We start from the raw sequence: 19793 nt of genomic DNA, 5'->3' as shown, positions 1-19793 counted from the left end.
CTTCCATGGTCTTGCCAATCAGCCCTTTAAAAAGTTTGTTCACCAACCTCTGATAGGTGGCCCCCGCATTCTTTAGTCCGAAAGGCATGACCTCATAGCAGTACAACCCTCCTTCAGTTATGAAGGAGGTTTTCGGGACGTCAGCCTCGGCCATTTTGATTTGGTTGTACCCCGAATATGCATCCATGAAACTCAGTGCCTCGTATCCCGCCGTGGCGTCGATGAGCAGGTCTATCTTTGGCAGGGGGTATGCATCCTTGGGGCAGGCCTTATTCAGCTCGGTGAAGTCGATGCAGATCCTCCACTTCCCGTTTTCCTTCGGGACCATCACCACGTTAGATATCCACTCCGGGTAATGAATCTCGCGGATGAACTGGGCCTTCAGTAACTTTTCTACTTCCTCATCTATCTTCTTCTGCCTTTCTGGGGCGAACGTTCTCTTCCTCTGCTGCACCGGCTTCTTCATTGGGCTAACGTTCAGGTGATGTTCTATTACCTCTCGGTCGATCCCGGGCATGTCCGACGCCGACCAGGCAAATACGTCAATGTTGCTCCGTAGGAATGAGATGAGCCTTTCTTGTTGAGGCCTTGGCATGGTAGCCCCAATCTGAAATTGCCGGGTGTCATCTCCTTCTTCAGCTTCAACTTGCACCAAGTCTTCGGCCGGCTCTCCCCATTGATAACTGGCATCATCACGTAAATCCTCTATTGGGAGCGTCTCACCCGCCTTTTCTTTTCCCCAGAGAGTAGTGGCGTAACATCTTCGGGACGTCTCCTGATCACCCCGACACTCCCCGACGCCATTCTTGGTTGGGAACTTCATTTTGAGATGGGGGGTGGAGACGATGGCCTTTAACAGATTCAACCCGACTCTTCCTAGTATGGCGTTATACGCTGATGTAATGCTCACTACCAGGAAGCTGATCATCACCGTCGCCTGGCGATCTCCGGTGCCAGCTCGAACCGGCAGCTCTATCGACCCTTCCACCTTCACCGGGGTGCCAGAGAATCCTTGCAGCGGGTGTTCGACCTTCTTTAACTTTCCTTCGTCGAGGCCCATCTTCCGGAAAGCTTCGAGGAACAGGATATCAGCTGAGCTGCCATTATCCACTAAGATCCTCTTCACTTTGCAATCTCCTATAGTCATGGCGATGACCAAGGCATCGTCATGCGGGGTCTGCACCCCTTCCAGATCATCGTCTGAGAAGGAGATGACCGTCCCCGTCTTCGCCTTCTTGTTCGACCATTCTGCCACATGTACGCTCCTCGCGTAGGCCTTCGCCTTCCTGGCGGAGACCGAACTCTCTCCTGCGGCCGGGCCTCCACAGATGGTTGCTATAACTCTTGTTGGGCTATTGTTCTCCTCTCGAGGCCGGCGTTCATCTTCCTCTGGTGTCTGGTTCCTCCGCCGTTCTTGATTTCCTCTGCGGGCGAGCCCCCCTCTTTCATACCGACCTGCACCATCTCTCCGACGGTTATCTCTCCGGCCAGTGCCTTCTGGAGCCAGCTCTTTCTCCCGGTCTACAAATCTGCCTAAGTATCCCCTTCTGATCATTCCTTCTATCTCCCCCTTGAGATGCCAACAGTCCTCGGTGTCATGGCCGTGGTCTCTGTGGAAGTGGCAGTATCTATCCACATTGCGTCTTTCGAGATGTCGCCCCATCTTTCCTGGCCACTTCATGGCCCTGCATCTGGAGAATCTTTTATCTGCATTAACACCTCTGTTCGTCTACGGTTCAGGGGTGCATACCTCTCAAACTTCCTCGGTGGACTGGGGGCCCGACTGCGCTCGGACTTTCGTCTTTTTCCTTCTTCGGTGGGTTTATCATCAACCCTTAAGGGCCTCTTCCTCGCCGCCTTCCTTTCGACTTCTTCATCTGCCTGGAGGGTTTCTTCCATCTGAATGTACTTATCACATCGTGCCCTCAGCTCGGTCAGATCTCTAGGCGTATGCTTCGCCAGGGACCTCTTCAATTCCTTGTCCTTGACGCCACCCAGCAGGGCCGTGAACTCCTCCTTCGGGTCTAGGCCCCTGATCGTGATCTTTTCTTGTTGGAATCGCTTCATGTAACTCCGCAGCGATTCCCCTTCTTGCTGTTTGACGTTGGTTAGGTTCAACGTAGTCTTCTGGAGGGGCTGGCTACTAGAGAACCCCTTCACGAAGAAGTAACTCAGGTCGCTGAAGCTGTGGATCGACTTCGTCGGCAGTCGGTTATACCACAACCTCGCCGCTCCCCTGAACGTCAATGGAAGGGCCCGACACATAATATTTTCCGAGACGCGATGGAATTGCATGGCGACCTTAAAACCTTCCAAGTGATCGACGGGGTCCCCCGACCCGTCATAGGTGTCGTACTTGGGTAGGCGGAATCCGATCAGGAGCGGGTCCCTCATGACCTCGTCAGCTAAGGCCGTATCATTGGTGAGGTCGGGCTCGCGGTTCCCTGTCTGGTTTTCTGCCACTTTTCTGATCTCGTCCTTCAGGTCCAAGATCATCCTCCTTAATCCCGAGTCCTCGGATCTCTGCTTGTCTCTTTGGTGCTGATCTCCATGCGGGTCTCTGGCGGCGCGTCGCATCCTACTTCGGGGCGCGGGACTCTCCCTTGCTCGGTTTTGAGGATCGCGACCGGCCCTCGTCGATCCCGTACTGCTTCGGTCTTCTTCTCGAGCCCTCTCAAACTGGACGTGAGTCCCTGGGGGTGCTCCGCCGGTCTTGTGGGAGACAGCTTTGGAGACCTCCCTCATAGTCTCTGCCATCCGGTTATATTTGTTCTGGAGGTCTTCGAACTGCTGCCTTGTCACGTACTCCTGGGCCGCGGAAGGCTGATGGTCGCTGCCTTCCCGTACTGAATATCCAGCCGACCGCTGGCATCTGACGGACACTTCCCGGTCATCATGACCCCCTTCTCGTCCATTCTCCACCGAGGGAGGAAGCTCCCCTGAAGGTTCTTCGCCCATGTCTAGGTTGGACGTCGCTCTCGTCCTTCTTCGGTTGTAGGTTCTCCCCACCATTACCGTCGTTCCCACGGACGGCGCCAATCTGTTGCTGCCAAAAACCCCGCTGGTCCAACCTACACAAACACAGATGACGGAGGCCCGGAACTTTGTCCGGGGTTAGTCCTCCGACGCTCAAGTCAGGGTCGGCCGCACAGTTCAATAAGGGAGTAATGGTGAGGGTGTTGGAGCTTACCTTTCCCTTTCTTCCGTGCCTTCTTATATAGCTCTTCGGCCTTAGGGTTTTTTTCCCCTTCTTCCCTCTTAGAGTCCTACTAGAATACGTCCAACCTTCTGGGGGAATTTTCCCCTCATGAAGACGACGTGATCCCGCGTGATTCTGCAGGAGTGCCTCGGTGATTGAGCGTGCTCGAGTGTGAGTGGCCCCTTGGGCCCTTCATCCGGTGGGGGACACGTGTCCTAGCAGTGACACGTGTCATTACCCCCCATCGAGAGGTTATTTTGGGTATATCACATCTGTAAAGAGCGGAAATTTGATCTTCTGTAATCATGAAGAGCGGCTTCTGGTCGGAAAATCTGACACCTTTTTTCTTTTATATTTTGGGACCAAATCGCATTCGTTAAGGCGAAGTGTGAAGGGAAAGGACGAGGGTTGAGATTTTCTATATATATGACATTTAACTCCAAATTAAAAAGAAGAACATGAAAAAAAATAACATCTTTCAATAAATACTTGCTTGAAACATAGTACTCACATACATTCGGCATACCTTTCATTTGCCTCTTAAAATTATAGCAGTTAAAGCTTTCAGTTCACTTAGTTTTAATGTATTACTAGTTGAGCCATTCCTTTCATTACAAATTGATTCATTTTCTATCTATATCTATCTATTTACTACAGAAATTCTAACAGTTTCATCCGCCACATTTTCTTCTACAAATCCCAGTCTGCTGTTCGTAACATCAATCAGCACTTCCAGTGTCTGAGCTGAATACCTCCAGTGTCTGAAGCTGAATACCTCCAATTGAATACTATTGGAGAAACGTACAAGGGGTGTGAATATGAATTGTAAAAGTACTCTACTACCACCAAGCATCAGAAACCCCTTGAAGGTTGGCTCAGAAGGCAAGCAAAAGGAGAACACCCTAACATATATTGAGCTAGCTTGGTCCACTAATGACAGCATATTTCTTTGAAGCCCAAGAATTCCATCAAATATCTTAGGAGAACCACTGTTCTGACCACATCCAAAGATGAAGCCCGGTATGACATTGTTTGGTGAGAGATGCAAAACTTCTCTTGCAAAATCACCCATGGTGGAAACGTCACTATGGTAGTTCATGAAGTATTTGCATCTGATGGAGCATGGTAAGTTAGGGTAGGTTACAGATTTGAGTAGTGAGCACTCTATGGTATGGCAGGGTATGGCAGCATAGGAAGAAGAAAGAGATAGGTCAAAAACTGGACGTTTCTGGTTGAAGCATCTAACTTCATATGGTTTGCATTGTATCCATGTAAAATAACTTCGGGTGTCAAAGAGAAGGTAAAAATATTCTTTTGGTGTTCCGAATGCAAGTTCTACTTTAAAATAGGGAACACCAAGCAGCGTTTTGTACAAGATAGGTACCTTCACCTCCGGAAGGTTGGTCTATTCATCAGAACCTGTATTAAGGAAATGATAAAATTAGAGAAATAACATGTACAGATTTTGGTGTAAAAGAACAACTAAGGTATCAAGAATTCAAAGCTTATTATACCTATTCTTGTGGCTGAAAAGTTAACAGAATAGCTTGAGGAGATCATCATGAGGAATAGAATGAACAGGGTGGTAGACATCTTCATCTCTTGTAACTCTGTTTTCAAACTCTGCTACGCTTCAGTCCAAATTCTAGAGGCAGGAGGGAAGGGGTGAGATGAACAGGGATGAAGTGGAAAGACAATGGGTGGAAGGGTTAATACATAGATAGTGGGTTTGGATGATAGTGACATCAAATCCCCACATTTTTTATATTATTTTATTTTGGTAAAAATCCCCACAAAAAAAGAAAAAAAAGAAGAGAGACAGTGAAAGGAGAAGAGAAAGTATTCCCTATTAATAATATAATAATAGGGAGAGGGATAGGTATGCTGCCGATATCAAGTATGCTAGCGGATAGCACCAATAGGAACACATGATGGAGTATCATTCAAGAAGGATATGAGGGTCATTTTTGAAAAAGGGAAGAGAGAGATAGACACAATAGGTGCTAGCATACTTGATATCGGCGGCATATCCAACCTTTCCCATATTAATAATAAGGAAAAAGAATAGTCCTCGCTGCACGGTTTCGTTGCATGGCTTTTACACACAGGAACCATTATAATATTTAATAAAGAAAAGAGGTCTACTTTAAAATAGGGAACACCAAGCAATGTTTTGTACAAGATAGATATCTTCACCTCCGGAAGGTTGGTCTATTCATCAGAACCTGTATTACGGAAATGAAAAAATTAGAGAAATAACATGTACAGATTTTGGTGTAAAAGAACAACTAAGGTATCAAAAATTCAAAGCTTATTATACCTATTCTTGTGGCTGAAAAGTTAACAGAATAACTTGAGGAGATCATCATGAGGAATAGAATGAACAGGGTGGTAGACATCTTCATCTCTTGTAACTCTATTTTCAAACTCTGCTATGCTTCAGTCCAAATTCTAGAGGCAGGAGGGAAGGGGTGAGATGAACAGGGATGAAGTGGAAAGACAATGGGTGGAAGTGTTAATATATAGATAGTGGGTTTGGATGATAGTGACATCAAATCCCCACATTTTTTATTTTATTTTATTTTGGTAAAAATCCCCACGAAAAAAGAAAAAAAAAGAAGAGAGACAGTGAAAGGAGAAGAGAAAGTATTCCCTATTAATAATATATTAATAGGGAGAGGGATAGGTATGCCGCCGATATCAAGTATGCTAGCGGATAGCACCAATAGGAACACATGATGGAGTATCATTCAGGAAGGATATGAGGGGAAATGTGATGGCTTGAAGCTGAGATATAAACAGGATGTGACATTAGAAAGTAAGATTAGAAATTAGTAAATCTTGTGTTGTATACCAAGCCAGTAGTTGAACCTTTTGTGCAGGGATTATTGAAGTAGGAATGGCAGAGAATAGGAGGAATAGCGAAGAAGCAGATGATGATGGTGGGGCTCGTGAGGATCTGTATAGAGGTTCTGCGCCCCAAGAAACCATTGCTATGGGTGGAGTAAACTCAGATGCACTGAGACCCAACCGCTCCTATGCTAAGGTGGTAGGGAATGCATCATGGCCTGCGATCGACTCTCTTCCAGAACCGATTCAAGCAGGGGAGATTAGAAGAATCATAATCCCTCAACAGGATTACGAATCTAAGAGGCAGTCTTTCCGATTTGCCCTTATTGGAAGGGTCGATTTCAGAGTTATTTCTTTTGATGCTCTAAGAAAGGAGGCCGCAGACAAATGGAACCTAAGCCAGAGGGTTTCTATGCATCCCCTTAGAAAGGGTTTTGTTATCTTCCAATTTCAATGTGAAGGGGATAAGGCGGCAGTATGGAGAAGAAGCCCTATGAAAATAGGATCGCAACTCATTCGTTTCCAACACTGGAAACCGGACTTCAACATCCATGTTAAGCAGACCTGGTCCAAGCTAATCTGGATACGATTTCCCGACCTCCCCTTAGAATATTGGCATGAGAATGTTCTTTTATCCATTGCAAAAGCTGTGGGGAGACCTGTTGCCTTGGATCGCCATACCAAGCAGGGATTAATGGGTCACTATGCTAGAGTACTGGTTGAAATCGATACTACTGAAACTGCATCTCGCATAGAGGAGGTTCAAGTTGAATGTCTCGAACCTGGTACAACGAGAGTTTTTGGATTCAGACAACGAGTCCAGTATGAAGATGACATTAGTCGACGTGGCTTCTGTAAGAGGTTGGGACATAAGGTGGGAGAATGTAGATCTAAGAGGCTTGAAGATGAAAAACAAGCTGCTATGGACAGGTCGGCCTCTGTACCTGGTGCAGTCTACATTGAAGATAGAGTGGACTCGGTCCGAGTTGCGTCTCACTCGGGTAGAACGCCCATTGTGGAAACCGTTCCTCATGATCCTCTTTCCATCATAGCAGCTTCACCTGCCAATCATGCAGCTGGGAAGGAGGGCCACGATTTGAATGTAATCACTGAAAGAAAGTCAATTGAGGAACAGTCTCCTTCTATTTGTGTTTCACCCAATCAGAATGCTGAGAAGGAGGGAGATATTCTGATTGTCTTGGACTCTTTGGCAACCAATCCTGTAGTTTTAGGAAACTCCAATAAATTGTGGAGATATCTCTGTCCGCCCCTCTAATTCAGATTTGAATAACTATGTGGCTGGATCCGGGTCGGACTCTGAGGAAGTGGATAGTGCAGACCCGTCGGGTCATGAGAGTTCATCTGATTCTACAGAGAACTCGGTGGAAAATGAGAGGGAGGAGGATGCCCCTGCTGTCAGGGAACTTCCACCTAGGCCAACAAGAAAGGGCAGAGCTTCCAAAGGTCGTGGAGCATTGTCTTCGCTGAGGGGAGTTAGAAACGTTTCTTCAACTCGTTCCTCGCCAGAGAATGGGGTTTTGCAGCATGGTAGCTTCCTCAGCTCTTCCAGAAGGGATGGTAGAACGGCTTCTCATTATCAGGAGATGGAGAAGATAGATAATGCCCTTTATGCCCGAGAAAAGGGAATGGTTGTTTCTTCAAAAGAAGGCAACAAAAAAAAGAAGAAAGCAGGCCAGACTAGTAAGTCTGGAAACACCAATTAATTCATAATTTTCCAATGAAAGTCCTCTTTTGGAATATCAGAGGCGCGAAGAAGGCTGCTGGTTTAAGAGCCTTATCATATTTTATTCGAGAACATTCTCCTGATGTTGTTTGCGTAGCGGAGCCAATGATTAGTGAAAGGAAATTCCCTTTTTTGTTCTTTAAAAAATTGGGGTTCGAGTCTGATTTCATTCACAACTTCCGCATGGACAAGGTCCCTAATATATGGGTTATATGGAAATAAGGAATTCCTCGCCCCTCGATCATCGCGGTGTCTGATTAGCAATTATCAATTTCTGTGTATTGGTTAGCGAACTGTGTAGGCCTAACCTTTGTACACGCTAATTGTTTTAAGGTCAAACGGAGAGAGCTTTGGTCGAAGCTAGGTTTGGTGGTGAATCCAAATCTGCCCTGGTCGGTGATAGGTGATTTCAATGCTACCCTTCTTTTCAATGAGAAAAGGGGTCCAGGGAGATTTAATGCAAACTCAGCTGCCGATTTCCAATCTATGGTGGATACTTGTCTTTTGTTACAAGTACCCTCGCAAGGTAAGAAGTTTACTTGGACTAACAATGGCCGGCGAGGTAATGTAGCTGCGGTCCTCGACCGAAGTTTCTACAATAGTAAATGGTTGGATATGTTTAAAAGTACTCTTCAAAGGGTCCTTCTAAGGTCATCCTCTAATCATGCTCCCATTCTAGTTGTGTCAGATTCGATCGCCCGACCAGGTAACATCCCTTGTAGATTTAATAATTTTTGGATGGAGCATGATCTTTTTGAGAATGTAATTCAAGATGTGTGGAACCAGGAAATATCTGGAAATCCAATTTTTATTCTTTCTCAGAAACTTAAGCGAGTTAAGCTGTATATCAAGCCTTGGGGAAGAAAAAAATTTCCCAATATTGATAACGAAGTTAAAAAAGCTTCTAATCACCTAAATTCTGTTCATCAAGAAATTGAGGCTGCAGGGATGTCAGATGACCTTTTTGGTCGCGAGGCTGATGCCAAAACAGCGCTGTTGAAAGCCACACAGTTGCAGGATAATCTATGGGCTCAAAAAGCTAAGCAGAGGTGGATGAAAGATGGGGACAAAAATTCAAAGTTCTTTCATCTATCAGTGAAAATGCGACGGGCTCGAAATCAAATCCGCACTTTGCAGAATGCTGATGGGGAGTGATGAATGACCAGCAACAATTATCTTCATATATTGTTAATTATTATGAGGAATTCCACAGCTTATCTCTTACTTCTCCTCACCCTGAGCTGCTGGATTGCATTCCATGCATTATTTCGGACGATGATGCTCTTTATTTGGAGGTTGAACCATCTTCAGAGGAAATAAAAAAAGCTGTTTGGGAATTAGACCCAGATAGCTCCCCTGGACCTGACGGCTTCTCAAGAAAAATTTTTAGGCGGGTATGGAGTATTGTTGAGGATGATTTTTGCAGGGCTGTATTGCATTTCTTCAGACGGGGAATCCTTCCAAAGGGTGTGAATAATTTTTTTCTCACTCTTATCCCTAAGGTGGTGGGGCTACTTCTCTCGACAAGTATAGGCCAATTTGCATGGGAAATTATTTTTGCAAGGTATTATCAAAAATTGTGGCAAGTAGAGTTGCAATTCTACTGCCAAAGCTGATTTCGGAGGAACAAGGGGCGTTCCAAAAGGGGAAGATAATATCAAGAAACATTAGCCTTGCTTCAGAATTGGCAAATCTGATGCATTCCACGGTTAGGGGAGGTGGGATGGGGCTCAAGGTCGATGTACAGAAAGCCTTCGATTCTCTATCCTGGGAATTTCTATTTGCTGTTCTTGGGAAGTTTGGTTTCCCTAGGAAATGGATTTCTTGGATCCAAGAAATTCTTTCATCCTCAAGGATTTCGGTTCTAATAAATGGAGGTCCAGAGGGGTTTTTTGATGTGGGCGGTGGTCTTCGTCAAGGTGATCCGTTATCTCCCATTTTGTTTATTTTAGCTGAGGAAGTGCTCTGTAGAGGATTAAATAAATTGGCCTTGGAAGGATTAATCAAGTCGCTGCCGGGTCCAAGAGGTACCTGCACTCCAACTCACCTATTATTCGCGGACGATATTTTCATCTTCATGAATGCGTCGGCTAAGTATGTTAAAAATCTGCATTTATTTTTATCAAAGTATCAAGATTTCTCTGGACAACAGTTTAATCTCGACAAGAGCAAAGCCTTCTTTGGGAAGGTTGCCCCCCACAGGAAACAATTCATCAGTAATTTATTGGGAATTCAGGCCTCAAAATTCCCTACAAGGTATTTAGGTGTGGAAATCTTCAAGGGAAGAGTGAAGAAAAATCATCTTTTACCTTTGATGGATAAGATTAAATGCAGATTGGCTGCCTGGAAAGGGAAGCTCCTCTCGATGGCTGGTAGGGTGGAGTTAGTTCGATCAGTAATTTCTAGTATTCCTATCCATAATTTTGTAGTTTATTGGTGGCCCCAGTCCATTATTAAAACTATAGAGCGGTGGATGAGAAATTTTATCTGGTCGGGTCAAATGGAGGTGGGAAAAAAAATTGTGATAAAATGGGAGAACACTTGTAAGCCCGAGGATGAGGGCGGCTTGGTATCAGAAAACTGAGAGAGGTGAATAAAGCTTGTTTATGCAAGCTCGCCTGGCAGATTAAACATGAAGACAATATTATGAGCAAATTTTTTAGAGCAAGATTTGTTCAGAAAGATGGCTCTCTTAGGAAGGGATATAAATCCTCCTCCATTTTGCCGGGGCTGAAGAGGGTATGGAAATTCGTGTCGGACATGGAAAGATGGATAGTGGGAAATGAAAAAAAAATCATGTTCTGGACAGATAAATGGTTAGAAAACTCTTCCCTGGCGGAGTCTTCTAATTTGGAGCAGGAAATGTTCATAGGGAGGACTATGCGCCTGGCAGATCTTAATCGAAATGGTGAGTGGTGTTTCCCAAATGTTTCTTCGAAATTTCTTGCCGAGACCTTTGAGAAGGCTAAAAGAATTTCTTTATCGCCTATGGAGGATATATGTCATTGGAAGCCATCAAATTATGGGGCATGTTCTTTGCGATCAGCGTGGGAGGAGATAAGGGGGAAAAATCAGAAATTCCCTTGGTTTTCTATTTTATGGAAATCCAAGATTCAGCCTTGTCAAGCTGTGTTTGGTTGGAGGCTTGCTCATAATCGGTTACCCACGGATGAGGAGGTGCGCAGAAGGGGTGTGATGATGCCTTCTAGGTGCATTCTGTGTGGTCACGCAGAAGAATCTATCCCTCATTTATTTATTCATTGTGAGTACACCCAATCTCTGTGGAATTCTTTCTGTGATTTATTCGGTATCAGGTGGCAGCCCCTTGATAGAATGGGAGACATTTTAGCATGGTGGAAACGAAAAGGGAAGACTTAACCTTTTCAACTGTGTGGCTTTGTGGTTTTATTCTTATCCCATATGCTGTCTGGATGGAGAGAAACGCTAGATATCATGATGGTGCAGCTCTTCATTATAAGCATATTTTTGCTCGAGTGAAAGGAGAAATTTGTATGATTTCTAGTGTACATCTTGGGAAACCCCTTTCCATCCCGGATCTGATATGTGCTAGAAGAATAGGAATTCCTCGGGTAACAAGAGCTCGTAGAGAGATTATTGAAGTTCGATGGTGTCTCCCATTTCCAGGAAGGATCAAGCTAAACACTGATGGATGCTCCTTGGGTAATCCAGGGAAGGCCGGAGCAGGCGGGATTTTTAGAAACGAGAAGGGGGACAGCCTCTTGAACTACAGAGAATATGTCGGTATCAGAACAAATTTTGAAGCGGAATTCTTGGCAGTGATCGCTGGTCTTGAACAGGCAAAGATAAATGGTTTTCAGCATCTTTGGATTGAATGCGACTCTACGGCAGTGGTGATCCTTCTTTCTAAAGGTTTAGTTCCATGGTTTGCTCTACAACGATGGAGGAGTCTTTTATCTTTCATGAATTCAATAAATTGGAAGGTGACGCATTGTTACCGGGAGGCAAATGGGATTGTCGATTTTTTGGCAAAATCATCAGCGAGATTTGAAGTGTCGTATCCAGTGGAATCTTGGCCTCGGTTGGTTTCAATGGAATTGGATTTGGATGCTAACCAGCGTCCAAGATATCGCTTTATGAACTTATAGGTTTTGCATTAGACTAAGATTTAAGGGGGCCTTTTCCTGCTGATGGCAATGCCGAAGGTGGGGCTGGTCAAATTTTCTCTTAGTCTATTTCTTGTATGATGGTGGTGATATTTTCTATTTCTTTTATATTTGGCTGTACATTCTTTATTTCTTCTTAATACAATGAATCTTTAGCCAAAAGAAAAGGAAGGATATGAGGGTCATTTCAGAAAAAAGGAAGAGAGAGATAGACACAATAGGTGCTAGCATACTTGATATCGGCGGCATACCCAACCTTTTCCCATATTAATAATAAGGAAAAAGAATAGTCCTCGCTGCACGGTTTCGTTGCACGGCTTGTACACACAGGAACCATTATAATATTTAATGAAGAAAAGAGTTCTACTTTAAAATAGGGAACACCAAGCAGCGTTTTGTACAAGATAGTTATCTTCAACTCCGGAAGGTTGGTCTATTCATCAGAACCTGTATTACGTAAATGATAAAATTAGAGAAATAACATGTACAGATTTTGGTGTAAAAGAACAACTAAGGTATCAAGAATTCAAAGCTTATTATACCTATTCTTGTGGCTGAAAAGTTAACAGAATAGCTTGAGGAGATCATTATGAGGAATAGAATGAACAGGATGGTAGACATCTTCATCTCTTGTAACTCTGTTTTCAAACTCTGCTATGCTTCAGTCCAAATTCTAGAGGCAGGAGGGAAGGGGTGAGATGAACAGGGATGAAGTGGAAAGACAATGGGTGGAAGGGTTAATATATAGATAGTGGGTTTGGATGATAGTGACATCAAATCCCCACATTTTTTATTTTATTTTATTTTGGTAAAAATCCCCACGAAAAAAGAAAAAAAAAAGAAGAGAGACAGTGAAAGGAGAAGAGAAAGTATTCCCTATTAATAATATATTAATAGGGAGAGGGATAGGTATGCCGCCGATATCAAGTATGCTCGCAGATAGCACCAATAGGAACACATGATGGAGTATCATTCAGGAAGGATATGAGGGTCATTTCAGAAAAAGGAAAGAAAGAGGTAGACACAATAGGTACTAGCATACTTGATATTGGCAGCATACCCAACCTTTTCCCATATTAATAATAAGGCAAAGAATAGTCCTCGCTGCACGGTTTCGTTGCACGGCTTTTACACACAGGAACCATTATAATATTTAATGAAGAAAAGAGACGCTTTCTTGTTGATGCAGGAAAGAAATAAATGAACAAAGAGGAACCATTATAATATTTAATGAAGTAAAGAGACCCTTTCTTGTTTGATGCAGGAAATGCTCAGAAATAAATGCATTGGAAGGTGACGCATTGTTACCGGGAGGCAAATGGGATTGTCGATTTTTTGGCAAAATCATCAGCGAGATTTGAAGTGTCGTATCCAGTGGAAGCTTGGCCTCGGTTGGTTTCAATGGAATTGGATTTGGATGCTAACCAGCGTCCAAGATATCGCTTTATGAACTTATAGGTTTTGCATTAGACAAAGATTTAAGGGGGCCTTTTCCTGCTGATGGCAATGCCGAAGGTGGGGCTGGTCAAATTTTTTCTTAGTCTATTTCTTGTATGATGGTGGTGATATTTTCTATTTCTTTTATATTTGGCTGTACATTCTTTATTTCTTCTTAATACAATGAATCTTTAGCCTAAAAAAAAGGAAGGATATGAGGGTCATTTCAGAAAAAAGGAAGAGAGAGATAGACACAATAGGTGCTAGCATACTTGATATCGGCGGCATACCCAACCTTTTCCCATATTAATAATAAGGAAAAAGAATAGTCCTCGCTGCACGGTTTCGTTGCACGGCTTGTACACACAGGAACCATTATAATATTTAATGAAGAAAAGAGTTCTACTTTAAAATTGGGAACACCAAGCAGCGTTTTGTACAAGATAGGTATCTTCACCTTCGGAAGGTTGGTCTATTCATCAGAACCTGTATTAAGGAAATGATAAAATTAGAGAAATAACAAGTACAGATTTTGGTGTAAAAGAAGAACTAAGGTATCAAGAATTCAAAGCTTATTATACCTATTCTTGTGGCTGAAAAGTTAACAGAATATCTTGAGGAGATCATCATGAGGAAAAGAATGAACAGGGTGGTAGACATCTTCATCTCTTGTAACTCTGTTTTCAAACTCTGCTATGCTTCAGTCCAAATTCTAGAGGCAGGAGGAAAGGGGTGAGATGAACAGGGATGAAGTGGAAAGACAAAGGCTGGAAGGGTTAATATATAGATAGTGGGTTTGGATGATAGTAACATCAAATGCCCACATTTTTTATTTTATTTTATTTTGGTAAAAATCCCCTCGAAAAAAGAAAAAAAAAGAAGAGAGACGGTGAAAGGAGAAGAGAAAGTATTCCCTATTAATAATATATTAATAGGGAGAGGGATAGGTATGCCGCCGATATCAAGTATGCTAGCGGATAGAACCAATAGGAACACATGATGGAGTATCATTCAGGAAGGATATGAGGGTCATTTCAGAAAAAGGGAAGAGAGAGATAGACACAATAGGTGCTAGCATACTTGATATCGGCGGCATACCCAACCTTTTCCCATATTAATAATAAGGAAAAAGAATAGTCCTCGCTGCACGGTTTCGTTGCACGGCTTTTACACACAGGAGCCATTATAATATTTAATGAAGAAAAGAGTTCTACTTTAAAATAGGGAACACCAAGCAGCGTTTTGTACAAGATAGGTATTTTCACCTCAGGAAGGTTGGTCTATTCATCAGAACCTGTATTACGTAAATGATAAAATTAGAGAAATAACATGTACAAATTTTGGTGTAAAAGAACAACTAAGGTATCAAGAATTCAAAGCTTATTATACCTATTCTTGTGGCTGAAAAGTTAACAGAATAGCTTGAGGAGATCATTATGAGGAATAGAATGAACAGGGTGGTAGACATCTTCATCTCTTGTAACTCTGTTTTCAAACTTTGCTATGCTTCAGTCCAAATTCTAGAGGCAGGAGGGAAGGGGTGAGATGAACAGGGATGAAGTGGAAAGACAATGGGTGGAAGGGTTAATATATAGATAGTGGGTTTGGATGATAGTGACATCAAATCCCCACATTTTTTATTTTATTTTATTTTGGTAAAAATCCCCACGAAAAAAGAAAAAAAAAAGAAGAGAGACAGTGAAAGGAGAAGAGAAAGTATTCCCTATTAATAATATATTAATAGGGAGAGGGATAGGTATGCCGCCGATATCAAGTATGCTAGCGGATAGCACCAATAGGAACACATGATGGAGTATCATTCAGGAAGGATATGAGGGTCATTTCAGAAAAAAGGAAGAGAGAGATAGACACAATAGGTGTTAGCATACTTGATATCGGCGGCATACCCAACCTTTTCCCTTATTAATAAAAAGGAAAAAGACTAGTCCTCGCTGCACGGTTTCGTTGAACGGCTTTTACACACAGGAACCATTATAATATTTAATGAAGAAAAGAGTTCTACTTTAAAATAGGGAACACCAAGCAGCGTTTTGTACAAGATATGTATCTTCAACTCCGGAAGGTTGGTCTATTCATCAGAACCTGTATTACGTAAATGATAAAATTAGAGAAATAACATGTGCTGATTTTGGTGTAAAAGAAAAACTAAGGTATCAAGAATTCAAAGCTTATTATACCTATTCTTGTGGCTGAAAAGTTAACAGAATAGCCTGAGGAGATCATCATGAGGAATAGAATGAACAGGGTGGTAGACATCTTCATCTCTTGTAACTCTGTTTTCAAACTCTGCTATGCTTCAGTCCAAATTCTAGAGGCAGGAGGGAAGGGGTGAGATGAACAGGGATGAAGTGGAAAGACAATGGGTGGAAGGGTTAATATATAGATAGTGGGTTTGGATGATAGTGACATCAAATCCCCACATTTTTTATTTTATTTTATTTTGGTAAAAATCCCCACGAAAGAAGGAAAAAAAAAAAGAAGAGAGACAGTGAAAGGAGAAGAGAAAGTATTCTCTATTAATAATATATTATTAGGGAGAGGGATAGGTATGCCGCAGATATCAAGTATGCTAGCAGATAGCACCAATAGGAACACATGATGGAGTATCATTCAGGAAGGATATGAGGGTCATTTCAGAAAAAAGGAAGAGAGAGATAGGCACAATAGGTGTTAACATACTTGATATCGGCGGCATACCCAACCTTTTCCCTTATTAATAATAAGGAAAAAGACTAGTCCTCGCTACACGGTTTCGTTGAACGGCTTTTACACACAGGAACCATTATAATATTTAATGAAGAAAAGAGTTCTACTTTAAAATAGGGAATACCAAGCAGCGTTTTGTACAAGATATGTATCTTCAACTTCGGAAGGTTGGTCTATTCATCAGAACCTGTATTACGTAAATGATAAAATTAGAGAAATAACATGTGCTGATTTTGGTGTAAAAGAAAAACTAAGGTATCAAGAATTCAAAGCTTATTATACCTATTCTTGTGGCTGAAAAGTTAACAGAATAGCCTGAGGAGATCATCATGATATTTAATGAAGAAAAAAAACCCTCTGTTGTTGATGTCCTAAATGCCCAGAAATAAATGCACAATGAGATGATTCTACCCCTAAGGAATTGAGGATGCTGGCACGTTCTCTCTTGTGAAAAATTGAAAGTTCAACTGAAGCCTATATTTAGTGGCAGTTGAAGCCTATATTTATGAACCAAATATTTACCCTGCCACTAGAATCATAAACACGGTAATTAATAGCCTTAAAGGTCCACGATTAATCATCCATCAGTAGTGTTTTACAATATAGTCTCTTTTAAATATTTTGAGTAAAAAGTGGCACTTTCATCAATAAAAAAAAAATAAATGCACTAAAGACAAGAATCAATAGGAGGGTATGTGAGGGGAGCCCGGATCAGGTCCTCAGTTCTCATACGCTTTTCATGTGACATGCGTTCTAGTATAACCTATGTTATCTTAAGGCCTTCTTTGATATTATTTTTTTTTAATCTATTTAACAAAAGTCATTAATGAAATTTTTTTTTTTTATCAAAACATAAAAATGATTTGGTAACTACTTGACAAAAATAATTTTTTGTGAGAAATAATTTGGTATCTCTATGTGTAAAATAGTTTTTAAAAGAAATGGGTAAAGAGATTCCCTTCATCTATCTTTCTTGTAACTCTCTTTCTCCACTTTGGACTGAAGAAGAGGGGGCAAGGGGCTTAGATTTTAATTACAAAGCAAATGACTACTTTACCCCTCCATATTGAGCCTTTAAGCACATGTTCATTAAGATCCAACGCATAAATAACTAAAAATTATTTTTGCCCAGAAACAACTAGCGTGAATCATAGAGATCATGACTATCTTATTTCTCCAATTTACACTCACAGATATTTGTTGTTCTGAGGCTGAAATAATAGTAGGCTTTAGAATACCTTTTCTCCAAACCAGCCATAGGTTTGAATCATTCCCAGCCCTTGAATTGCACATAAAATCTGTTTCAAAACCCATCTTACCAAATGATCTAATTGGGAAAACCGATGAATCAATCATGGGCTCAGCTAGACATAGAAAATCAGGATTTTTATCACTTACAAAATTTTTTTTGGGCCAGACGAGCTGAGGTTTCTTTAAAACCTCTCACATTCCGAAAAAATAACTTCATACCTTAATTCTTTGCGGTGGCTATACAGTTAGACCTCCTCGTCTACTCCATATTGGCCAAAGTCTTCTCCTTCCTGCGCCTACCATCCTCAGTATGGGTTTTTTCAGCTGCATTAATCAGAGTGTCCGCAGCTGCAATTTCCTCGTGATGAATCACTATCGCACCTTCATGAAGCGAGCTCGGAGAGATGGAAGAAATAACAAGTTCAGCGCCATTCTGATCTCCACAGTCGCTCCCTGCTAAGGAAGAACGCCTTGATGAATCTGAGTTCGAATCAATTTCCTCCCCACAGCCTGAATTTTGGATATGTGACCGGGCTTTAGATGACCCGGGTCTATGTCCAACGTTTTGAGCTTTATAAAAATCTTCCTGGGTTGGGCGCACAATAGTTTCCTTATTTAAAGGAATCACCACATGAATTTGACCCGAGCCTTGACATGGTAAAAACAGATTTGAAATCCCTCCCTCCATAGAAGGACTCTCTCTGATTGGCTGGCTAGTAACATCCAAATTGCCTTCCAAGAATAGCGTACCAAAATCTCTCCTTGCCTCACTTGGATTTCAACCATGGCCACCGCTCCCCTGACCACCGTCTGGCATGAAAACGCCCAAAGAAGGCCTAAAAACTGCATTAGCTTCATCAATAATACGAGCAGCACTATCATCGCAAGCCTCTTCCCTTGTTTCATCTGCATATACAGCTCTAGGAACTTGAGGATGGTTCCTTACTTCAGCGGTTTTTCTAAATTTATAGGCAGAAATATTATGCCCCGTATACAGTACCCACAGGTTCCCAGAGAGTCTTCATAGACTATGCACTGCTTGAACCAAAACAAATCATAAGAGCCCGGTTGTCTCCGTTCGACCTAAATTTCCTCTAAACCTTTTCCTTCTAATTCCATCTCAACCTGCATGCAAGCAAAGCTCCTCATAGATGCATTCCGAGTGCGTTGATCAATGGCCACTGGCCGTCCTGCAGCTTTCACTATCGTTAGGAGAATTTTATCATGCCAATACTCAAGTGGATGATTTGGAAAACGAATCCAAACCATCTTGGTACTGACATGCTTGTCATGGATGCTGAAGTCCTATCTCCAACGCAGAAAGAGAATGACTTGCCCTTCAACTTTTATGAAATTCCTTCTCCATATCAAGGCCATGTCTGCCGCAGTTTCAAATTGAAAGAGGATAAAACCTTTGCCCATAGGCGCCAAAACCACCCTACCCTTCAAATTCCAGGACTCTCTTGCCTCCTTACGAATGGCATCCATGGAGATAAACCTGAAATTAGTTCTCACAATAAGAGCAAATCGAAAGCTTTCTAATTGCTCCTCATATGCCTCTTTGGGAACAATGATCTTGGTCAAGGACCCAACATGAATTGGATCAGGTAGATCATCCACCTCAGGAAGTCCTCTTCCCACAACAGTCGAGGAAGAACTTTTAGAGAGATGAGGATCTCCACCGCCACTATCTTCCACAATCTTCTCCCTATTATTAGGTTCCGAAACTGTTTGCAAGAACTCAGTAATCAGCGGTTGCCACCCTCGACAGAGGCAAGGAGCATCACCCAGATCTTGGCCATCTCCAAGGGCGTTAGCCTCTTCCTTAGAGCAAGTTTCTTCTCTCATTTTTCCTTATTTAATGAGATCTGTTGCAAGAAGCTGGAATACATTATTGAATAGTTGGACAGCATGAAAGAATGCATATATCAATTGCAAGATGCAGATCCAAACAATGGTATTCAAGTTGTATGACACTAACAGAATCCCTCCCACCACACCCCCCCCCCCAAAAAAAAAAAAGAAAAAAAAAATCTCCCCGTTAGAATAGTATGGATTAGGTTAAGTGAACCATCCTCATCTGATAGAATGTTCTGATTAGAATAACTGAAGTAGTTACTATGAATTTGTTTATATTCTTGCTTCTGCAATGTTCCACACAATGCTTTTCTGAATGTTGTGCTTAATTTAAGGCATTTAAAGCTTTTAGCAAAGCATGCAGTAGGAAAAAATGCGGCTAGCTATGCATGAGAAAGGAGGGGTCAGGAAGTAAAGAACATGTGAAGCAATACTTTACGGTTCAACAATTGGGATAATCAAGTTGTTATAACCAAAATTGATAAAAAGAACTTGTAATTTTATTTATTTATTTAGTATAAGGATCGTCTAAATGACACATCTATATGTGTGTTTAGAACTTGAGACCTTCTTTTGATTCCCT

The 19793-nt window shown here is 42.2% G+C and overlaps 1 protein-coding gene across 1 annotated transcript; it reads left to right on the top strand.

The window, feature by feature from the left end:
• The first annotated feature begins 6098 nt into the window (after positions 1 to 6098).
• LOC122069615 lies at positions 6099 to 8948 on the top strand. Its single transcript, XM_042633700.1, has 3 exons — positions 6099 to 7151; positions 7282 to 7750; positions 8095 to 8948. Exons 1-3 carry the CDS (start codon positions 6099 to 6101, stop codon positions 8946 to 8948), a joined length of 2376 nt encoding a protein of 791 aa, XP_042489634.1.
• Positions 8949 to 19793: the final 10845 nt, after the last annotated feature.

Source organism: Macadamia integrifolia, chromosome 1, assembly GCF_013358625.1.
Source record: "Macadamia integrifolia cultivar HAES 741 chromosome 1, SCU_Mint_v3, whole genome shotgun sequence".
NCBI classification, from domain to species: domain Eukaryota; kingdom Viridiplantae; phylum Streptophyta; class Magnoliopsida; order Proteales; family Proteaceae; genus Macadamia; species Macadamia integrifolia.
The sequence above is the reverse complement of the archived record's forward strand: the minus strand, read 5'-3'. Positions and strand labels throughout refer to the sequence as shown.